Source organism: Protopterus annectens, chromosome 9.part0 (genome assembly GCF_019279795.1).
Source record: "Protopterus annectens isolate FY-2018-M chromosome 9.part0, PAN1.0, whole genome shotgun sequence".
Lineage (NCBI taxonomy): Eukaryota > Metazoa > Chordata > Ceratodontiformes > Protopteridae > Protopterus > Protopterus annectens.
In genome coordinates this window covers 99,572,044-99,594,607 of record NC_056743.1, presented here as the reverse complement: position 1 = coordinate 99,594,607, position 22,564 = coordinate 99,572,044, and the positions used below count along the sequence as shown (strand labels likewise).

General features: G+C 38.9%; 1 protein-coding gene across 1 annotated transcript in view; it reads right to left on the bottom strand.

The window, feature by feature from the left end:
* LOC122810499 (vomeronasal type-2 receptor 26-like) overlaps positions 1-22,304 on the bottom strand; it is a 139,214-nt gene extending 116,910 nt beyond the window's left edge. Inside the window, exons 1-4 of the mRNA XM_044082080.1 lie at positions 22,224-22,304; positions 21,822-21,903; positions 21,606-21,739; positions 21,080-21,546 (exon numbers count right to left, since the gene is read on the bottom strand). Coding sequence (XP_043938015.1) covers positions 21,080-21,546; positions 21,606-21,739; positions 21,822-21,903; positions 22,224-22,304 — 764 coding nt within the window. The remainder of the gene's footprint in view (positions 1-21,079; positions 21,547-21,605; positions 21,740-21,821; positions 21,904-22,223) is intronic.
* Positions 22,305-22,564: the final 260 nt, after the last annotated feature.

The following is a 22,564-nucleotide window of genomic DNA, read 5'->3' as shown; positions in this document are numbered from 1 at the left end:
AATGTCTGGCCAAAGTGTCCTTTGTACATCTCTCTTTATATGCCCATGATGGAAAATTGATGGCTGAAATGTCTTCAGCTGTATCTAGATATTTTGCCCTGGGGATAGCAATAATTGCATGCGTGTATAAACGATAATGACATACAAGCCTCTTCATGCTTGTTTGCCAGGGTCACCCACTGCAAACAACAGATGGCCTGTAAAGGTTTATGCCATATGTGTTATAAGCTTGGGAAATAATTCCTCAAGGAGCAAACAGGTCAAAAACACATATGTGACAGTGCATTTCCTTTTATCACCCTTCAGAGAATAAAACTATTATCTGGCCAAAAATATCAGCATTATTTTTTTTTTCTTTTTTGAAAATTATAGTTTACGAAAGCGTGTTCTGCAAAACACATAAGGGGTTATGAACTTGTTAATACCTCAGTAAAATGCTAAAATGCATGCTTTCTTGATTTTATTGGGCTTATATTGAATAATAAAATTACAACTACTGCTTTTACAGTTTGATTATCTATTCACTGAAAATAAAGGAATATAATGTTTAAGGATAAAACGTGAGTATGAGGTGCATTACAGATGAAGTGCCGAGAACGCAGAAACATTATAAAATACATGCTTGCATCTGAACTACATTTCACTTAATTACTATTACCCTGCAACTGATCTTATGGAACTTTCATTTATAAATAATTTTCCTAGCATTTTCTCTTTTTTTAATTTCTCCAAGTCTTTTGGGTTTCTAATGCCATGTTGGGAATGGACCCCATTCCTAAGTCAATGTATGATTAAAGTTCATGAAATTAGTATTGTTTCAATATTTGATGTCAGCCAGCAGTGCACTTCGCAGCACCCGCAATGCGTCCAGTAATGACTCCTCCTGCAATTCGTATGGGATTACATGTATCGGTAACATATCTAAATATGACTGTAGATTATTTTTTATAAGACCGCTGCTCCTACTACTATTGGAACTGTCTTGGTATCTTTCTTCCACATTCAATCATTTCTGCCTGCAAATCCTGGTCTTTTATGACTTTGTGTCTCTTTGTACACAAGACACTGTAGTCACTGGGTGTAGCGATTTCAATAATCAGTGCTACTTTTGTCTTATTTTCGTTACAAGACACTGTAGTCACTGGGTGTAGCGATTTCAATAATCAGTGCTACTTTTGTCTTATTTTTGTTACAAGACACTGTAGTCACTGGGTGTAGCGATTTCAATGATCGATGCTACTTTCGTCTTATTTTCGTGGACCACTAGATCTGGTTTTCTTGCATCTATTTTATGAACTGTTGGTAATGGATGATCCATGTAATATAAACTTCATTTTCTATGATGTTTTGTGGCTTATGTTCCAGTGCTTTTCAGCTACTTCAGTATTATAATGTTTTCACAATCCCTAGTGCAACAGTCTTGCCACATTATTATGCCTTTCAGTATACAGTCCTTCTGCCATTAGTGTATCACAACCAGCAACTAGATGTGCAATTGTTTCCAATTCTCTTTTAGAAAATCTGCATTAGTCTGTTTCTCCCACATGTTCAAAGGACATTGTCTTGGGCCACCAATATTAACCTTTCACCTTTTGTTTTAAATCGGCCTCTCCTTCACCATTCCTGCATTTTATCCTGATCAACATGAGGTTGTTCCAAGAGTTTTCTATATTTGCAATGATATTTATGCGTTTTCCACATTTCTTTCCTTCTCATCTGATCCTTCACCTTATATTCTTTCTTTTGTTTTTTGGCACATTCAGTTGCCTGATTTTTATCTACTTTTGGTTTAATTTCCATTCCCACTTGACACTGATGTGCTTCTGCTAAACTAAGCAGAGAAGTCATCTTAGACTTATTCTCCTCATGTTTCAATACTTTCACTACATTTGGGTCTTGTGAGGTCCGCAAATATGTATGCAGTCCTATGACTGCAGCTCTGTAGACATACTCAGTTTCGAGGAGGCCCATACCTTCTTCATAGCAGGTAATTTATAGTCATTGTATGTGCTGATTTTTATAAATCATTTGATGAGCATGAAGTATCCTTCTTGTTTACCTGTGTAAACTATCCAACACATTTTGGGGCCAATCAGTCACTCCAAAACTGTAAGTTAGGACATGAATAGCAAATTGGTTTATAACTTGGACTTTGTCCTAGATGTCAGGAATGTTTTTAGTATTAATTTAAGACTTCTAAAATATTCCTTACTAAATTTTATTCACATTTTTTCATGTTTTATTGTTGATCCTTCATCATTTCCCAAATATTTATACACTCTCTCTTGCTCAAGTTCTTTTATATCACATTCCTGTCTAAAACTGATGTTTTCTTGATGCTGCAGCTTTCCTGCTTTAAAGGTTGCTTTTGTACATTTATCAAGATCAGTGACATTCTTATATCATCTGAAAACATTTCAACCACTTGCAGTTTATTTGTTTATTTTACATTTGTTAACCAGGAAAGTCCACCTGGACATGTGTCCTTTATCAGTGGAGGCCCAGGGAGAAATGCTCCAATGTCATACAGTACATAGTCATTAGTAAATAGTATAGTAACCATGTTTTAAAAACAGTGATTTGATAGATAGCTCTAAATACATTAATAGTTTTACAGGAGTTAAACAAAAGTAATTACAGCAAGAATATTTATCGCAGTATTGATTTCACAGGAGTTAAACAATAGAAATTATAGCAAGAACATATAATACATCGGGTCTATATTAAAAGATAGAAGAGGTGTTTCAGCGAACACCTCTTGGTCGACACGTAATGAGCGAATGCACTAAAAGGCAAACACTCAAAACAGCAGTTTCTTTCCCTGGGAAAGAAAATGCTAGCACAAACACACACACACTTTAAAACATAACAACGGGGGGGTTCGCCTCCCAACCCAACTCCTAACTAAATATACCAACTCCGAGATTGCACTACAGTGAGGAAAGGGGCGAACACAAGGGGATGGCCAAGCAATTTCTTTCCCAGGGAAAGAAATAGCTGTTTTGGGTGTTTGCGCTTTAGTGCATTCGGTCATTACGTGTCGACCAAGAGGTGTTCGCTGAAACACCTCTTTGGTCTTTTAATATAGACCCAGTACATTATGGGGGTTTGTACTTAATTTCAGTGCATGGAGCTTTGAAACAAAGAGAGATATAGGTATGGTCAAGATATTAGAAATTGATAGAGTTAAGTTTGATATAAGAATCTACAAGGAGTTTGTTGAATGAGTTCAATGTTTAAGGAGATGGTCTAGCATAGTAGTGAAGGAGGGTTGGAAGGGTGCTTTGAGGGGGACTAACCTGGACTGTGACAGGAGCAGAGCAAGTAGTTTGCAAGGTGGGTTTTTAGGAGTTTTTTTAAACTGTTTAGATGTGGAAGTGGACATTAGTGGGTTGGGGAGAGAGTTTCAAAGCTTGGAAATATAGTTGGAGAAGAGGGCTTCAACTGCTGAGTTTTTTGCTTTGGTAACTTGGAGGAGTAGTTTATTGTTTGAGTGAAGGGATCTAGATGCATTGTACGGTTGAATAATGTCACTGAGGCCTGGGATCTTTTCTGGATGGTGGAGGATTTTATGAGCTATGGTTAGTTGCTTAAATTGAAGTAAAAGAGGGAGTTCTAGCAAGTCAAGCTGCTTGAGTGATAGACAGTGATGGGATACATAGGAAGGGATGGGATTTATAGGAAGGGATGGGATACATAGGAAGGGATGGGATTTATAGGAGGCATTAAATGCAAATTTGGAGATTTTGTTATAGCAGGTTTCAGGCTTGGTAAGGTCGGTTTTACTGATTTTTGTTAGAAATGGGGATGCATATAGGAGTGTTGATAGTAGGTGTGTGCTACCAATTGTGATTTTTGTATTTCTAGTTAGAAATTGTTTATTCCTATATAGAAGGCCATGTTTCTTGTGAACTTTTTTGATGGATTGGTCAATGTGGAGGTCAAATTTCAGGTTATTGATTATAGCACCTAGTAGTTTAATATGGGGGGTAGAAGTGATTATGGTTTTATTCCTAGAGAAGATATGAAAGGTTGTGGAAGTAGAAGTATTTCTAGTGGGGTAGAAAAGCATAAGTGTAGTTTTGTTGGGATTTAATATAAGTTGGGAGTTTGTTAACCATGTTTTAACAGATAGGAAGCAGTCCTGCTTGATGGATTGAAGGTCATCAAGGGTATAACCAGAGCAGATTAGAGTGTAGTCGTCAGTATATTGAATGATATTGGCATGGGGAGTGGCAGAGTGGAGGTGATTGGTAAATAGTGAGAAAATAAAGGGTCCAAGGATGGAGCCTTGTGGTACCCCTAAGGTAACTGGTAGGTGGGGTGAGAGGGACTTTTGCCAATGAATGGTCTGTTGATGATCAGTTAAGTAGCTTTGGAACCAGGCTATAGCTGTGTCGCTGGGGTTGCATGAGGAGAGGACATTAATGAGTTTGGTGTGATTGACCATGTTGAAGGCCTTTGACAGGTCCAGGAATGTGGTTGATGCAAACTGGGAGTTGTATCTGTGCTGATTAACCATGTTTGTGAAGGATAGTAGGGCTGTTGTGGTGCTATGTGTGGGGCGGAAACTATGTTGGATATGGGATAGGAGGTTGTGAGATAGTATATATTCTATGAGTTGGGAGTGTACTACTCTTTCTAGGAATTTAGACATGGGGGAGAGGATGGCAATGGGGCGATAATTAGTGAGTTCACAGGAGCTACCACCTTTGGGCAGAGGCAAGATGTGTGAGATTTTCCAAATAGTTGGGACATATGCCCCTGTTATGGATCTATTTATAAGTTTGGTTACTGGGTAGGAGGTGGCTTCAGATGCAATTTTTAGATAATCTGCAGGGAGTTTATCACAGCTAAAGTAGTCAGTTTTAGTTTTTAAGTAGTTTTTTGATGTAATAGATGGGGACTGGGTTTAGTTTGAAGAAGTTAGTGCTATTTTGAGGGGGGTATTGGAGTTTGTTTATAGAGGGGTAGGGTTAGTATTATTCAGATTGTTGGCTAGGGATTGAATGGATTCTATGTAAAAGTTGTTGAGTTGAGTGACTATGCTTCCACATTTGGTAGCTGTGTTTGGTGTGGATGTGGTATTTTTACCTGGTTATAATAGGTTGTTCACTGCTGCCCAGAATTTTTGTGGGTTATTCTGATGTTTGATTTGGATGTTGTGGTAGTAGTTCGATTTGTCAGTTTTGATTAATTTTTTAACTTTGTTTCTAAGTGCTAGGAAATGTTTATTAGTGCTGGTTTTGTTCTTATGGAGCTGTAACCAGTTGTGCTTTCAGTTCCTTATCTGATGAACTATATAGTTTCAAATCATCTACAAAAAGATGAGAAGTTTTTACATTTCGTTGTTTTCTGGGAGCCAAATTATAGCCATGACCTAATCTGTTACGTAGACAGCAGGGCAAGACAAAAGATCGGTGCTGACAGAGAGTCACCATGGAATATCCTCCTTTGGATTTTTACCCCTGGCATAATAATTTGTCCTTTATCATGCCTTAACTGCAAAGTGGTTTGCCACTGTTCCATGGTCGCTGTCATGTAATCGATCAGTGTAAGGTGTATCTTACATATTTTTAAGCAATCTATTATCCGTGAATGTGGGATACTGTCAAATGCTTTTTTTCAGTCAATCCATGCCATACTTAGATTCTTCCCCTTTTTACAGTTCTCCATTATGACTTTATTTAACATCAAATGATCCTTTGTTCCATATGACATTATTTTATTACCCTTTTGTTCTATTTCCATAATTAAGTTTTCTTCTAAATGACTATAAACACTGTCAGCATCAATTACTGTGCATAGTTTCTATGTCGTTGGGAATGCAAGTTATTGAGCTATACTTTTTAAGATAGCTTACAGGTGTGCTCTTAAGTAGGAGGATTGTTTTTCCTGTTATTAGCCAGGCTGGTGTTTGTTTGAGTGCCCATATAAAGAGCTCTTACTCATGGCTAAATCTTCATATAAAGATGTTAATACTTTCCACCAGAAGTTAGGTATTGCATCTGGGCCTGGGGTTTCCAGTTAGGAGCTTTTCTTAACTTTGTTTCAATCTCTTTGGCCATTACTTCATCCCATTGCATTCAAACTTCTTATTCTTTCTTTTACTTCTTCTGTCCATTTAGCATTTTTGTTATGTTCCACATCATCATGTTTCCAAAATGTACGTATATATATATTCTTTTTTTTGGTGGTGTTTCAATTCCTTTTGCTTTGTTTCCCAGTTCTCTATAAAACTTTTCTGGGTCATCAATAATTTGCTTATTTTGTACTTTTCCTTTAATTTATCTGCGTATCTTCTATGTTTTTCTGCCTGTGCTGATATTTTTAGTTTATTATTTGTGATAGTGCACAAGAGATCCTTATCTGTTCTGATACTTATCTTTCTGAGTATTTTGTTGATCTGTTCCTTCTTTTATACTCTTCTAATAGTGACACTTGTCTTAATTGCTTTATAGTTTTCTCTGTTCGATACTTCCATAATGGCACTTTATCTGCTATTAATTTAGCTGCACAGTGATATATCCTATTTATTTCTGTTATATCACATGAATCTCTACGGACAGTCCTAATTACTGTGTTCATTTGTTTATCAAACTTCTAACATTTTGGGTTTTATCGACTTTCTGGAATCTATTTTTTCATTTATCTTAATATGTCTGTCCATCTTTATTAAATCAAGCAACTCTTCTCTTAGAACATTTTGTCATAAACTGAGGGCATATTCTTTGGCCTCCATTTCCTGTGAGCCTTCTATAGATAGTTTCACAGCATCTTCCTGTGTCACATCCTCTTCAGTTTCATTGTGTGTCATCCGTTGCTCTGTCATATGGAAACTCACTGGCCTATCACTCCACAACATTGCCTGCAACAGAGTTGCCACAGTTTCCTGTTCCATCCCTTGCTGTGTAACTCCATCTAAATGTTTGCACTGGTTTCCCATGGAAGTCTCCAAAGTATCTTCATTTTGCAACTGATCAGATGTTTCCCACTCCACTGGTTTCGCCTTAGGAATCCATTGGTCTAGCCTGCTGTGATGCTTTCCAAGTTAGATTTTCTACACCAAATCCTTAATTCTGCAGGTAATCCATAACCTCAGTTTCTGTTTCTTTAACTTCTCCATTACTAATACCCTTTTCTGTTTTTCCTCTTTGTTTTCTTATTTTTTTGTATTGTAAAATTTTCCATGTCCAGATGCCTTCGCCCATATTTCTCTTCAAATACCTTTGGGGCTGCCCTTTTTGTAATGATTAGTTTTATTTTCTCCGTTGCATAAATATTGCACCATATGAAATCTCTTTTTCTTTCCCATGTCCATATTTCTTCTTCAGATGTCTCCTGCTCCTCCTGTTTCTCCTTACTTGGCGGACTCATTGTTCCATCATGCTCTGATATAACCTGTGTTAGACTTTCTACACTAAATCCTTCAGTTTGCAGGTATTCCATAACTTCAACTTCTATTTTTTAACGTTTACTTTACTAATCTTCTGTTCTATGCTCCCTCTTTGTGATCTTATTTTTTATTGTGCAGGTTTTCATATCTGGATGCCTTTGCCTGTATTTCTCTTCAAATACCTTTGGGGCTGCCTTTTTGTGTTGATTGATTTGGCTTTCTCCTTTACATAAATCTTGCACCATATCTCTCCTTCTTTCCCATGTCCATATTTCTTTTTTTTTATATATATCTTTCAAAACTCCCTAGATTTTTGTTCTGTAGATTTTTACATTCCTTCAGTTGCTTCTTTTTCCAAATGGACCAAGGTTTCTTGCTCTATATAATGTTTTTCATAAATCTGTTATATTAATGAACACAAATTTTTATTTGAAGTGTCTGACAGTTTTTCTTGTGGAAGTATTTTTCTTTCTTCTGATTTCTTTGTTAATCTTTTTGTATATCTTCTGCCTGGAAATTCTGGGCTTCTTACATAATAATAACAATACATAATTTCTTTCTTATCCTCAATAGTCCACTCTATCATCTTTATGGCTCTTTCCTGGCCTATCAGTTTTTGTGATTTTTGTGGACTGCTACTTCCTTTTACAATAGGGGTGGGTCATCCTCCCACTGGGCCTGGCTTAGCCCCACTGTAGGAATGTTTCTATGTCTTGAGGATTCTACACTGTCATTTTTTTCAGTCCTGGCACCAGTGTGTTTAGCAGGATTGGGCAATTTTTATCCTGGGTCTTGTGCACTCCCCTGTCTTTTTTATTTTTTAACCTACTTCTATCGATTATATGTGCTATATATAAATATAGTCTATATATCAGTGTCATCTTGGTGAGATGTTGTAAAAAAAACAGGGTCCACCTCATGAAGGTACTCACCAAGACATGAGGATGAATTCAATTCCAGCAATACTACTCTCCTTTGTTTGCTGATTTATCATGTCTCCATTTGGACCCCTTCACCTCTCTTTTTAATTTCTCCAAATCTTTGGGTTTCCAGTACCATGATGGGAATGGACCCCATTCCTTAGTCAAAGTACAATTAAAGTTCATGAAATTAGTATTGTATCAGTCTTTGATGCCAGCCAAAAGTGCCCTTTGTAGCATGCGCAATGTGCCCAATAATGACTCCTTCTGCAGTTCGTACGGGATTACATGGATTGCTAACATATCTAAATACGACTGTAGATTCTTTTTTATAAGACCTGTTGCTCCTACTACTATTGGAACTGTCTGGGTATCTTTCTTCCAAATTGGTCTTGTTTCTGCCTGCAGATCCTGGTATTTTATTACTTTGTGTCTCTCTCTGTATGCAAGACACTGTAGTCACTAGGTGTGGCGATTTCAATGATCAATGCTACTTTTTTCTTCTTTTTGTGGACCACTATATCCAGTTTTCTAGCATCTATCTTTTGAACTGTTGGTAATGGGTGATCCCATGTGATATAAACTTCATTTTTTGTGATGATTCCAGTGTTTTTCAGCCACTTCAATACCATAATGTTTGCACAATCCCCAGTCAGCAGTCTTGTCACATTATTATGTTTTTCAGTATATAGTCCTTCTGCCATTAGTATGTCAAAACCAGCAATGAGGTGTGTGATTGTTTCCAATTCTGTTGTACAAAACCTACAGTTGTCTGTTTGTCCCACATGTTCAATAGACTTTGTAAACCACCATGTACGTAGTCCATTATCTTGTACCGTCAATATCAACCTTTCATCTCTTGGTTTGAATTCACCTCTCCTCAACCATTCCTGCATTCATTCCTGATCAACATGAGGTTCTTCCAGAAGTTTTCTATACTTGCAACTACATTTATGCATTTTCCACATTTCTTGCCTTCTCATTTGGTCCCTCACCTTATATTCTTTCTTTCTTTTTTTTTTTTTTTGCATGTTCAGTTGCTGCCTGATTTTTATCTATTTCTGGTTTGATTTCCATTCCTGCTTTACACTGATATGCTTCTGCTAGATTAAGCAGAGAAGTTATCTTAGATTTAGTCTCCTCATGTTTCAAAACTGTCACTGCATTTGTGTCTTGTATGGTCAGCAGATGTGTGTGGAGTCCCACAATTGCAGATCTGTACATATAATCAATTTCAAGGAGGCCCATCCCTCCTTCGGAATGGGGAATATATAGTCTTGGTATGCACTGATTTTTATAAATCATTTAGTGAGCATGAAGCATCCTTCTTGTTTTCCTATCTAATCTGTCCTACACGTTTTGGGGCCAGTCAGTCACTCCAAAACTGTAAATTAGGACAGGAAGAGCAAATTGATTTGTAGCCTGGATTTTGTTCCTAGATGTCAATGCTGTTTTCAGGATTAATTTAAGCCTTCTGAAGTATTCCTTACTAAGTTTTATTTGCATTTGTTTGTGTTTTATTATTGATCCTTCATCATCTCCCAAATATTTATACACTCCTTCTTGCTCAAGTTCTGTTATGTCACATTCTTGTCCCAAACTGATGTTATCTTGGTGTTGCAGTTTTCTGGCTTTAAAGGTTGATTTTGCACATTTATAAAGACCAAAAGACATTCTTATATCATCTGAAAAAGTTTTTAGAACTTGCAGCTGTGCTTTCAGTTCCTCATCTGATGAGCTATACAGTTTTAAATCATAAACTAGCCAGTCCCAGATGATTGTTTATTCCGCAAATCCATGAACCAACACTGATAAATCACACTGCAAACCAAAGAACAGGATGAAGTTCTATTTAAGCTTCTATTTAAACAGTCAGTTTTGATTGTGGTATTCATCTGATGAAGTGATACGACGAAAACTTTAGGATATTTTATACTATGTTAATGTTCTTTGGTTTGCAGTGTGATTTATCAGTGTTGGTTCGTGGATTTGCGGAATAAACAATCATCTGGGACTGTGACCAACTTGCTTGTTTCGTAGTTTTAAATCATTGACAAAGAGAAGATGAGAAGTTTTTACACGTTGTTGTTTTCTAGAAGCCAAATTATAGTTGTTGTTTTCTAGAAGCCAAATTATAGTCATGGCCTAAGCTGTTAAGTAGACAGCTTAATGGATTAAGGCCAAGGCAGAATAGCATCTGTGACAAAGAGTCACCCTGGAATATCCCCCTTTGAATTTTTATCCCTGGGATGATGATTTTCCCTTTATCATGGCTTAATTGCAAAGTGGTCTGCCACTGTTTCATGGTCACTGTAATGTTGAACAGTGTAGGATGTATCTTGTACATTTTTAAGCAATCTTTTATCTTTTGTGATTTTTGTGGACTGCTACTTCCTTCTACAACAGGGGGACATCCCCCTGGGCCTGGCCTGGCCCCATTGTAGTAATATTTCTGTATCTTGAGGATTCTACACTGTAATCCCTTCTAGTCCTGGCACCAGTGCGCCTACAAGGAATGGACACTTTTTTATCCTGGGTGTTGTGCACTCAGCTTTTTTAGTGTTTGACCTACTTCTGTTCATGATATATGCTATATAAATACAGTCTATATCAGTGTCACCTTGGTGAGATTTTGGGAAAACAGGGTCCACCTTGTGAAGGTACTCAGCAAGACTTGAGCTGAATTCAATTTCAGCACTACTACTCTCCTTTGCTTGCTGACTTTTCATCTCTCCATTCAGACCCTGTATCTCCTATCCTTATATCATAGATCTCTCCCTTTTTAATTTCTCTAAATGTTTTGGGTTTCTAATACCATGACGGGAATGGACCCCATTCCTAAGTCAAAGTATGATTAAAGTTCATGAAATTAGTATCGTTTCACTCTTTGATGTCAACCAAAACTGCTCTTTGCAGCACTGCAATATGCCCAGTAATGACTCCTCCTGCATTTCTTACGGAGTTGCATGTACTGGTAGCATATCCAAATAAGATTTTAGACTCTTTTTTTATAAGACCCATTGCTCCTACTACTATTGGAACTATTTGGGTATAATTCTTCCACGTTGCACTCGTTTATGCTTGCAAATCCTGATATTTTATACTTTGTGTCTCTCTGTGCATAAGACACTGTAGTCACTGGGTGTGGTGATTTCAATGATTAATGCTACTTTTGTCTTCTTTTCTTGGACCACTATATCCAGTTTTCTAGCATCTATCTTTTGAACTGTTGATAATGGATGATCCCATGTGATGTAGACTTCATCATTTTCTATAATGCTTTGTGGCTCATGTTTCCAGTGTTTTTCAACCACTTTAACACCATAATGTTTGCACAATCCCCAATGCAGCGGTCTTGCCACATTATTACGCCTTTCAGTATGCAGTCCTTCTGCCATTAGTATGTCACAACCAGCAACTAGGTGTGCGCTAGTTTCCAATTCTGTTTTATAAAACATACATTTGTCTGTTTCTCCTACATGTTCAATGGATTTTGTAAACCAATGTGTACGTAGCCCACCATCTTGTGTCGCTAATATTATTTTGTTTCATATTTTTCTGTATTTGATACTTCCATGATGGTATTCAATTTCTTCCCTTCCTTTGCCTCACTACCCTGTGCTCTTGTGGTAGAACTTTATCAGTAATTAATTTAGCTGCAGAGTAACATATCCTTTTCACTTCTGTTATATCGCATGGATCTCTATGGACACTCCTAATTACTGTGTTCATTTGTTTTATCAGATTTCTGAATTTTGGGGGTTTATTAACCTCCTGCAGTCTATCTCTTTCATTGATTTTAATATATCTATCTATGTCCATTAAATCATGCAACTCTTCCCTTAGTTCATTTTCTTCCTGACTGAGGGCACATAGCTTGTTTTCCGTTTCCTGCGGGCATTCTATAGAAAGTTCTACAGCATCCTCCTGTGGCACCTTCACTTCAGTTTCATCCTGTGCCAGCTGTTGCTCTGTCATGTGGGAACTCACTGGCCTATCACTCCTCTACATTGACTACATCAGAGTCTCCACAGTTTCCTGTTCCTTTCCTTCCTGTCTAGCTTCAAATGAACGTTTATACTGGTTTCCTGTGGAAGGCTCCAAAATATCTTGATATGGCACCTGACCAATCGTTTCCTGTTCCACTAGATCTCCAATAAGGCTTCTTGTATGATGTTTTAAATCACTTTGACTAAAATACCCTTGCATGTTTCATTTTATTTAATTTTTCTATTTTTAATACAAGAATTTGAAAAAAAAGTTGCATTTATTAGACATTGATCTTGTTTTGTTAATGTGAACTCACAGTATGAAGTTTGCTGCAGCATGCTTTATTCATTCTTAACATTTTACTATTAAATAATCCCTGTTTAGATACAAAAATGTAATCAATGTTTAGATACAAAAATAGAGATATACTTTGAAATAATGTATCCATGAAACCAAAATTTATGAACATAGATTGCAGTAAGAAAAATGACTAAAATTGGTGAAATACATAAATGACTCGGAATTTGGTGGTATACACAAATAGCCTAGAATTCATGCAGTAGTTCAGAATGGTAAAATGCTTAAATTGCTTTGATACATAAATACCTTTTTGCTAGGTGGAATGAAGTCAGTACCAAAAACAGAATACAAGGTATCTAGTAGCACTTCAGAGATGTGATAGCTACAAAACAGCAATCTGTGAAGTTATAGGTGACTGGAGAAGAGAAAATTCCAACAGCCCATCTGCCTAGGCATACAAGAGCCATCTATGAAATTAAAGGTCACTGGTAAAGAGCAAACAGCCCATTTTGCCTAGCCAAACAAAAACTCTGCACACTTAACAAAGGTTGTAGAGTTGTTTGTATCAATGTGTTATTACAAAACTTGTCAGCATACTAATTAGCCTCATAAGCAGTTTTATTTATAAGTGGAAATGGTTTTGTTTAACTGTACATAACTGAGTGAAAAAGAGAGGGGCTGAATGCTGCTTCTGTTTAACATAACTAGGTCTGTACTGTAATAAGTAGATGAGCCTTTACCATCTGAATTTATTTTGTCTCCGAGCATTTCAAGAGCTTGTTATCAATACTGCCTGCTGCCAGGAACCAGTCATTAAGTCTTTCTTACAAACTACATTAAAATATATCTACCTATTGTTGTGTAATGTTTTATAATCCCCGCAGAATATTTTTTGCAACACCTTTATTTACAGTTGACATACCAAAACAACAAACTTCTCCACATTAAGAATATAAAATGAGAAAATGAGTCTAACAATAATCATTGAAATTTGAGCTGATATCATGCCAAGATGATAAGCAGGAGCAATCAAAATAACTAATAAACTTGATATCATGAATATTTATACTGCCAAGTACATTTCACCATAACGGTAGGCATCTTTTATTAAAGTGATGTCCACATCCCAAATCCTTGCTGTATTTAACAGATCATTAAGATACAGATGTGCTTGTTTCTTGATTAAAAAAAAAAAGAAATGGTCTGTAAAGTCAGTCTTTGGAGGAATTTCCATTTGCTAGTGAAGTAGTTTGTACTATTGTTGCTATAGGCACACCTGACAAACAATGCCCTTTGCTAAAACTCTTTTGGTTAGTATGAATGCAAACCCACTGACCAGCGTAACAGAAAAGCATTGTCATCCTGATATTACTTTGCAGCCTGATATCACAAATGAGGTAAGATTAACTCTCAAAACTAAATTTTTGAGGTTGGAGAAGCTCCTATTATGTTTTAGCCGCTTGCAGCTTGACAATGTTGTTTTTCACAGAATCATTTAATGCCAGAAGAGTACCCAAAGATCATAAACTTTGAGGTTTCCCACTGAACTAGAGAATGGTTCATTGCTTCATATAGTTCATTGGAATTATTTCATAAAACTGGACATGAATCAGTATCACTGTTGATTAATGTTACTTTAAGGGCATTGCAAAACTCAGAACTGGAAATTAAAGCCTTGCAATATGAAAGTTACTGATTTATTGTTTTGTCAGTATCAGTATTTATAGGATGATATGTTAGAGAATTGATACTAAATATTAGGTTATAAGGAATGTAAGGTGAAGAAGCTGGCAAGGGACACGTTAACTTATGAAAAGAAGAAGGCATACCTATTAGAACAAGAACATTCCTCCATCTACATACTTAACTGAGTAAACTTCTTAAACAACGTGTCTTTAATCCTCCCACAGGGATGGTATCAGAAATAAGTGTCTCCTATATCTACTAGCTAAAGTGATTTTATCTTTACTAATGCTTTAAACACTGTTTCATTACCTAGGAGTTAGGTGATAGGTGCGTTTCTGCACAATAAAGAAGATTATGCTACTGTTAATGAGGGCTTGGATTCTCTGGATGTTTTTTCAGAGGATACTGTCTATGATAAACAGGATTTTTAGACCCTCACCACCCTGAAAATGCCCCAAAATTCAGGAAAAGTAATTGCAGTTAGGTGAGGGGAGTGACCCTCCCCCCTTTTTATTAACCCACACGATCACTGAATTACTGAGGATGGCGGAGAGGGAGGGGGAGAAGGAAAAAGCTTTAAATATTGAGATTTTGACCTCCACTGTGTGTGATTTTAGAGATTTTAAATTTTTAATTATAGCATCAGATCCATAACTGAGGAATCAGCTGACATTTTCTAAACCAGCTTCGCCTTTGTTCCTGCCAACAAACATATGCTGGACACTGTATTAGAATTAAAATTACTTGTTTGCAAGTTGAATTTGAATTTGTTTTTGGGGGGTTCCAATACCCCTGTCCACTGTCACAGTACGTGGCTTTATTTGAAAGGGTTTTTAATTATGAATTATGAGCCTTGGAGAATTTTAAACATGGTAAAATGTTTTAAAATTTGACTAGGCAACAAAACATGTTATTACAGAAACACCATACCATTTGCATTATGAGACGTGATAGAAAGGGGCAGTAGTAATGATGAATTATGTGGACTACATGGATGAGGTACACATTGCTTATAATAAAATAAACAGTATGTTTATTGACACAATTTTGTACCATGATTTACCACTAGATACCATGTGGTTTTTGGAAGTCAAGAACCCAATGACCCCCCACCATCTTCAGGATACCCAAGACTCAACAAGAATTAAATAGGTCCCCTCCCTTAGCCCGCTTGTGGCTTACGGAGATCTAAAACTGAGCCTTTGGTTAAACCAGTTGGTGTTAAATTGAAAACATTCTTTCATGATTAATGAGTATGTCTTGAGAGATTTTTGGTAGCATTTGGCAATGTTAGCAGAGACAGTTTTCGATCAGCGTAGGTGCATTGTCACAACTGATGAAAAGGATCTTTTTCTAGTGACTCCACACTAGTAGGGTCTTAATTGGTTTTGTGAAGATTTAGATTCAGAACACCCTTGCCATACAATGAAACTAATTTAATTCTAGAGTTGACTGATTCAGTTTTAACATATAATTATGTTTTTATAATGGAGAATACTAGAGACAGATGAGGGAGTGGGGGTTGCAATGGGAACAGCTTCTGCCCCTGTCTTTGCAAACATTATCATGTGGTATTTGTAACTTCATGTGAATAACAGTACTGTTTGGCAATTTGCTCCTTTTTATCTTAGATTTTTGGACGATGTTCTCTTATTTTGGAAAGGTGACATGTAACATTTAGAGAACTTTTTAAAGTACTTTATGGGAACACCTGGTTGATGAGATGAAGAAATTGGTGATTGGTGGCTGTATTACAAAATATCCTCTTGTGTTTCTGAAAAAAAGGATATATGCAGTCTGAATAAAGCCGTACATGAGAAAAAAAATGTATGCAGGAAGGGAGATTTGAAAGAGCTATGATTATATATCCTATGGGCAAAATAGCATCAATGTTAAGGAACTCAGAACTAGAAATTGTCATTTGACTCCTTGGGTATTACCCAAAAGCTGGAGTGTTATCAGCATTTGTATATAAGAAAGGGAAAATATTAAAAATATAATAAAAATATTATTGAGAAAGCTGGTCCATCTAATGACTTGTATGGTATGAGCAAATGTGAAGCTTCTCCACAGTCTTGTTTTATTTATGATGGGTCTTATATTATATATATATTGCTTTATCTATGACCTATTCTTCCTTTTATGTTGGCAAGACTGAGCACCAGCTTAGAATTAAAATTTATGAGCATATTTATAGTATAAGACAGTGTGACCCAGCAATGCATTGTCTTGGCACTCTACACAATATAGTATAAGACGGTGTGACCCCAGCAATGCATTGTCTTGGCACTCTACACAATGTACTATAAGACAGTGTGACCCCAGCAATGCATTGTCTTGGCACTCTACACAATATAGTATAAGACAGTGTGACCCAGCAATGCATTGTGTTGGCACTCTACACAATATAGTATAAGACAGTGTGACCCAGCAATGCATTGTCTTGGCACTCTACACAATATAGTGTAAGACAGTGTGACCCAGCAATGCATTGTCTTGGCACTCTACACAATATAGTTTAAGACAGTGTGACCCAGCAATGCATTGTCTTGGCACTCTACACAATATAGTATAAGACAGTGTGACCCAGCAATGCATTGTCTTGGCACTCTACACAATATAGTATAAGACAGTGTGACCCAGCAATGCATTGTCTTGGCACTCTACACAATGTAGTATAAGACAGTGTGACCCCAGCAATGCATTGTCTTGGCACTCTACACAATGTAGTATGAGACAGTGTGACCCAGCAATGCATTGTGTTGGCACTCTACACAATATAGTATAAGACAGTGTGACCCCAGTAATGCATTGTCTTGGCACTCTACACAATGTAGTATAAGACAGTGTGACCCAGCAATGCATTGTGTTGGCACTCTACACAATATAGTATAAAACAGTGTGACCCCGGCAATGCATTGTCTTGGCACTCTACACAATGTAGTATAAGACAGTGTGACCCAGCAAATCATTGTGTTAGCACTCTACACAATGCAAGGATATAAAGAAGTATTTTATGCAGTGGAGATGGTTCCACATTTGCTTGGGGTGGAAGGCTGGAAAGCAGTGCTTGAGTCTAGAGAATTATATTTGCAAATAGAATTAAATGCAACCCAAACCCCCAGGTCTCAATGACAAGATATCATTAAGTACTATCTTAACCTTAACAGCCAGTATAATTTAATAGGTATTAAGCTTTTAACATTCATTTCACAAATGAAGAAAGTTTTCTTATGCCCCTTTTATTGGAATTTCTTATTAATGAATTGATATGCCTCTATTTGCTAATTATATTCTAACTCTGACATTGCACAAAACTGCAGGAAAAAGGTGTATTTCCGTACCCAAGGACTGTCAGTCTTGCATGCCTGTCAACCATCTGTTTAGGTGACTGGATTCATCAGCATGTATTTCACACTGAACAGTAGTTACTGACACAAGACTACATGATACATGTTATGACCAATGACACAGGCTAGAGGCACCAAACTTCTTATAGCATACACCAGTATGTTACACATCCTGTTTTCATCAAGCTAAAAGTTCCTACTTCACTTTTGATGGATAATTTCTGTATAAATACAGACATTTAAGAAAACAAACATGGTTCTATGCATTCTGTATAGACACACAGATGTTTACAAAGACAAAACTTCTGTGTATTCTATACTGCATTTCTGGATTTTGTTTTGGTAGGAAACACATTACTATGTTGTACTTAATTTTCAAAATGCAAGTTATTTGTACACTATATATATATATATATAGTTTGTCATCATTTCCTATACAAAGTTGAAACACTTTAGTACTATGATTGTAGTGCACTAATCAAAATGCATTTCGATACATGCTTTTCAGTTCTTGCAAGTATCTGAGAATTTTATTGGGTTTTTAGCAATACTTCACATTTGTATTATTTACAGGAGCCTACAGTACCCCTGATGTTAATTTTCAAGTAGTTGTTACAGATAATTCCCCATCAGGTAAGCTATTCAGATGGTCAGGACACAGATGAGCACCTTACTGTACAACCATTGCTGTTTCTGGAACCTTCTACTAGGACACTTTCTTGGACATCTTATTTGCTGCAGTCTTGGTGAGGCATATTTTTTTCCAGCTTACTTGTTGTTGTTGTGTCTTTCGGCTTTTCCCGGTTAGGAGTCGCCACAGTGGTTCTCCGGTCAGCTAATGATTGGCAGTAGATTTTTACATGCTGAGTTGCCAGCTCTGACGCACAACCTTCAACGAAGGTACGCCTATTCACGCATGTCTCCACACAGAAGACGCTCTATCTGAGAATCGAACAGGACAACGTCTTACTGTGAAGTTACAACACTATTGCAGCACCAACAGTGATTTCAAATCGCTGGACAGCTTTTCCTCTATGTAGCTCTTTCCTGTGGGTACAAATACTGTTGGATATTTCCCAGAGTGTCCAATCACCAGGTGGGTCCTTTCCATCCAGTCAGGAAGGCATCTTGGGCAAACTGACCACAGTGTGATAGTACAAGGGGATGCTCAACCAAACTGGGATTTTCTTCTTAGCTTTAAGTCCCACCCACACATGATGACATCAGCATCAAGCTGGATAAGCAGTGAGGAGTAGTCTGACTGTGTGCCATACCCTCAGCTTCTTAGTGCAAGAAATCAGGACAAAGCCTAAAATATTGGAGGGACAAAGGCCTAAAAATAGGGACAGATTTAAAAAATTTCTTTTTTCAACTTAGAAAGTTGTTATAATAACAGGTTTTGTGATGGCATGTATTTTTTGAAGGATATAAAGCCTGAAACTCAAATGTGCATCATTATTTAGTGACTTCAATCCTCCGTGATTTACCAGAAAATCTACAAATTGTATGAGGAATAGACCAGAAGGAGGAGGCAAAAATGTGGACATTCTCTGAAAATGTGGAGAGATGATATGTATGTTGGTGTGGCAGGTTTTGTGCCATAGCCAACAAGTCATCATATCAGTAGTCTGTGTAGTATTTGTAGGTGTACAATGTGGCATCAGCCTCGCATCCAGACCCTACAATGATCATGCACTACATGGTCTGCAGCAGCAAACTTGGGTGGTTGTCATCAGATCAGCCACTGAAGCCATATTTGCCACCAGAGACCTGAGCGGTAACATCAGCTCTCTGTCTCTATACTCTATATCACTGTAAAATTGCTGCACATAATCATGCAAGTCAGAGAGCATACTGAAAACTCCAAAACACTGATGATAGCAGATGTCTGTCTTTGGATCACTGATCTGCATATTTGTTAATTTATGCCAAGTGCTGTACCCAGATCAAAGCACCTTCTCTCCCCTATGAGAGGTATGTGCACATCAGAAATAGAAGAAATGTTAGAAACAAATTGTTGGTTCAGGACTCACAGGGAGCCTAGATGGGACTCCCAATTACAGGAGTGCCAACCTGCAATTTTGATTTTGTGGTTTGAGAGTGTACTTCCACAATGTGCTGTAATTTTGGAGATGTGGGTTAGCCTTCTCATGGTGGTGTTACTGACAGTGCAACTGTATCATTAAACTGTGCCATATGATTATATCTGTGACATCAAACTGTGCAATATGCCATCATCATCAGGTGCAGGAGACATGCTGCACATTTCCATCATCATCAGGTGCAGGAGACATGCTGCACATTGCCATCATCATCAGGTGCAGGAGACATGCTGCACATTGCCATCATCATCAGGTGCAGGAGACATGCTGCACATTGCCATCATCATCAGGTGCAGGAGACATGCTGCACATTGCCATCATCATCAGGTGCAGGAGACATGCTGCACATCGCCATCATCATCAGGTGCAGGAGGCCATCATCATCAGGTGCCCATCATCATCAGGTGCAGGAGACATGCTGCACATCGCCATCAGCAGCAGCTGCAGGAGACATGCTGCACATCGCCATCAGCAGCAGCTGCAGGAGACATGCACATCGCCATCAGCAGCAGCTGCAGGAGACATGCTGCACATCGCCATCAGCAGCAGCTGCAGGAGACATGCTGCACATCGCCATCAGCAGCAGCTGCAGGAGACATGCTGCACATCGCCATCAGCAGCAGCTGCAGGAGACATGCTGCACATCGCCATCAGCAGCAGCTGCAGGAGACATGCTGCACATCGCCATCAGCAGCAGCTGCAGGAGACATGCTGCACATCGCCATCAGCAGCAGCTGCAGGAGACATGCTGCACATCGCCATCAGCAGCAGCTGCAGGAGACATGCTGCACATCGCCATCAGCAGCAGCTGCAGGAGACATGCTGCACATCGCCATCAGCAGCAGCTGCAGGAGACATGCTGCACATCGCCATCAGCAGCAGCTGCAGGAGACATGCTGCACATCGCCATCAGCAGCAGCTGCAGGAGACATGCTGCACATCGCCATCAGCAGCAGCTGCAGGAGACATGCTGCACATCGCCATCAGCAGCAGCTGCAGGAGACATGCTGCACACTGCCATCAGTAGCAGCTGCAGGAGACATGCTGCACACTGCCATCAGCAGCAGCTGCAGGAGACATGCTGCACGTCACCATCAGCAGCAGCTGCAGGAGACATGCTGCACGTCACCATCAGCAGCAGCTGCAGGAGACATGCTGCACACTGCCATCAGCAGCAGCTGCAGGAGACATGCTGCACATCACCATCAGCAGCTGCAGGAGACATGCTGCACATCACCATCAGCAGCTGCAGGAGACATGCTGCACGTCACCATCAGCAGCTGCAGCATCAGCAGCAATCAGCAGCAGCAGCCACCATCATCGGCTGCAGGAGACGTGCCATCATCATCGGCTGCAGGAGACGTATGCTGCACGTCGCCACCATCATCGGCTGCAGGAGACGTATGCTGCACGTCGCCATCATCATCAGCTGCAGGAGACGTATGCTGCACGTCGCCATCATCATCAGCTGCAGGAGACGTATGCTGCACGTCGCCATCATCATCAGCTGCAGGAGACACATCATCATCAGCTGCAGGAGACGTATGCTGCACGTCGCCATCATCATCAGCTGCAGGAGACGTATGCTGCACGTCGCCATCCTCATCAGCTGCAGGAGACGTATGCTGCACGTCGCCATCCTCATCAGCTGCAGGAGACATATGCTGCACATCGCCATCCTCATCAGCTGCAGGAGACATATGCTGCACATCGCCATCATCATCAGCTGCAGGAGACATATGCTGCACATCGCCATCATCCTCAGCTGCAGGAGACATGCTGCACATCGCCATCATCCTCAGCTGCAGGAGACATGCTGCACATCGCCATCATCCTCAGCTGCAGGAGACATATGCTGCACATCGCCATCATCATCAGCTGCAGGAGACATATGCTGCACATCGCCATCATCATCAGCTGCAGGAGACATATGCTGCACATCGCCATCATCATCAGCTGCAGGAGACATATGCTGCACATCGCCATCATCATCAGCTGCAGGAGACATGCATCATCAGAAACTTGTGAAAGCAAGAACACATCATACCTTCAGGAGCACACAAATATATGCCTATACCTTCTCGTAGCATGTAAGCATGCATAGCAGTAGGCATACATACTCTAATGTCTGGGTTGTTGCAGCTGTAGCCCAGACAAACCTGAAAGCACAGATATGCAGAATATTCTTGGTGAATAAGTCCTGTCAGGTATATAAGCGAATTTTACCAAATATGCATTTACTGGATAGTACTAACGTGGTGCATCCCAGCGGACACTCAGGTGGTTGTAGCTAACCAGCTTCCACATCCAGACCATCCCTCGATAAGAGTCTACTCCACCTCCCCATACAGGGACAGAAGGAAACCCTCTACCTCTGTTACCCATTTCTATATTGGTGGTCCACCCCTTGTGGTGGGGATTCTCTTGACAATGCCTCATATTTCTCTCTGTTTTAAGTATCTTATGAGTTACTCTTTACCACACCTGCACCATTCTCTACCAAATCTGGCCTCAGTAATTTTGTCTGCAGAAGTTTGCTAATTTCTGATTTATATTCCATGCATGTCAAAGGTCTACAGTAACACCTATTTCTTTTGACTGATCAAGCTTTCCAGACACTGCCTGTCTCAGAACCCATAGCATGTCCTGTACACCTGTGGGTTACACAAGTAAGAGAATGGGTTTATCAGGCAGACTATTGAAGTCATCCATCTCTGCCCCCCCCCTCTATTTTGCAGCAGGTCAACAGTTTACTGTACTGCTGCACATGACCCCATTATTTTGCTGCTATTGATAGAGACTCCGTAAACCCTTTTTTGC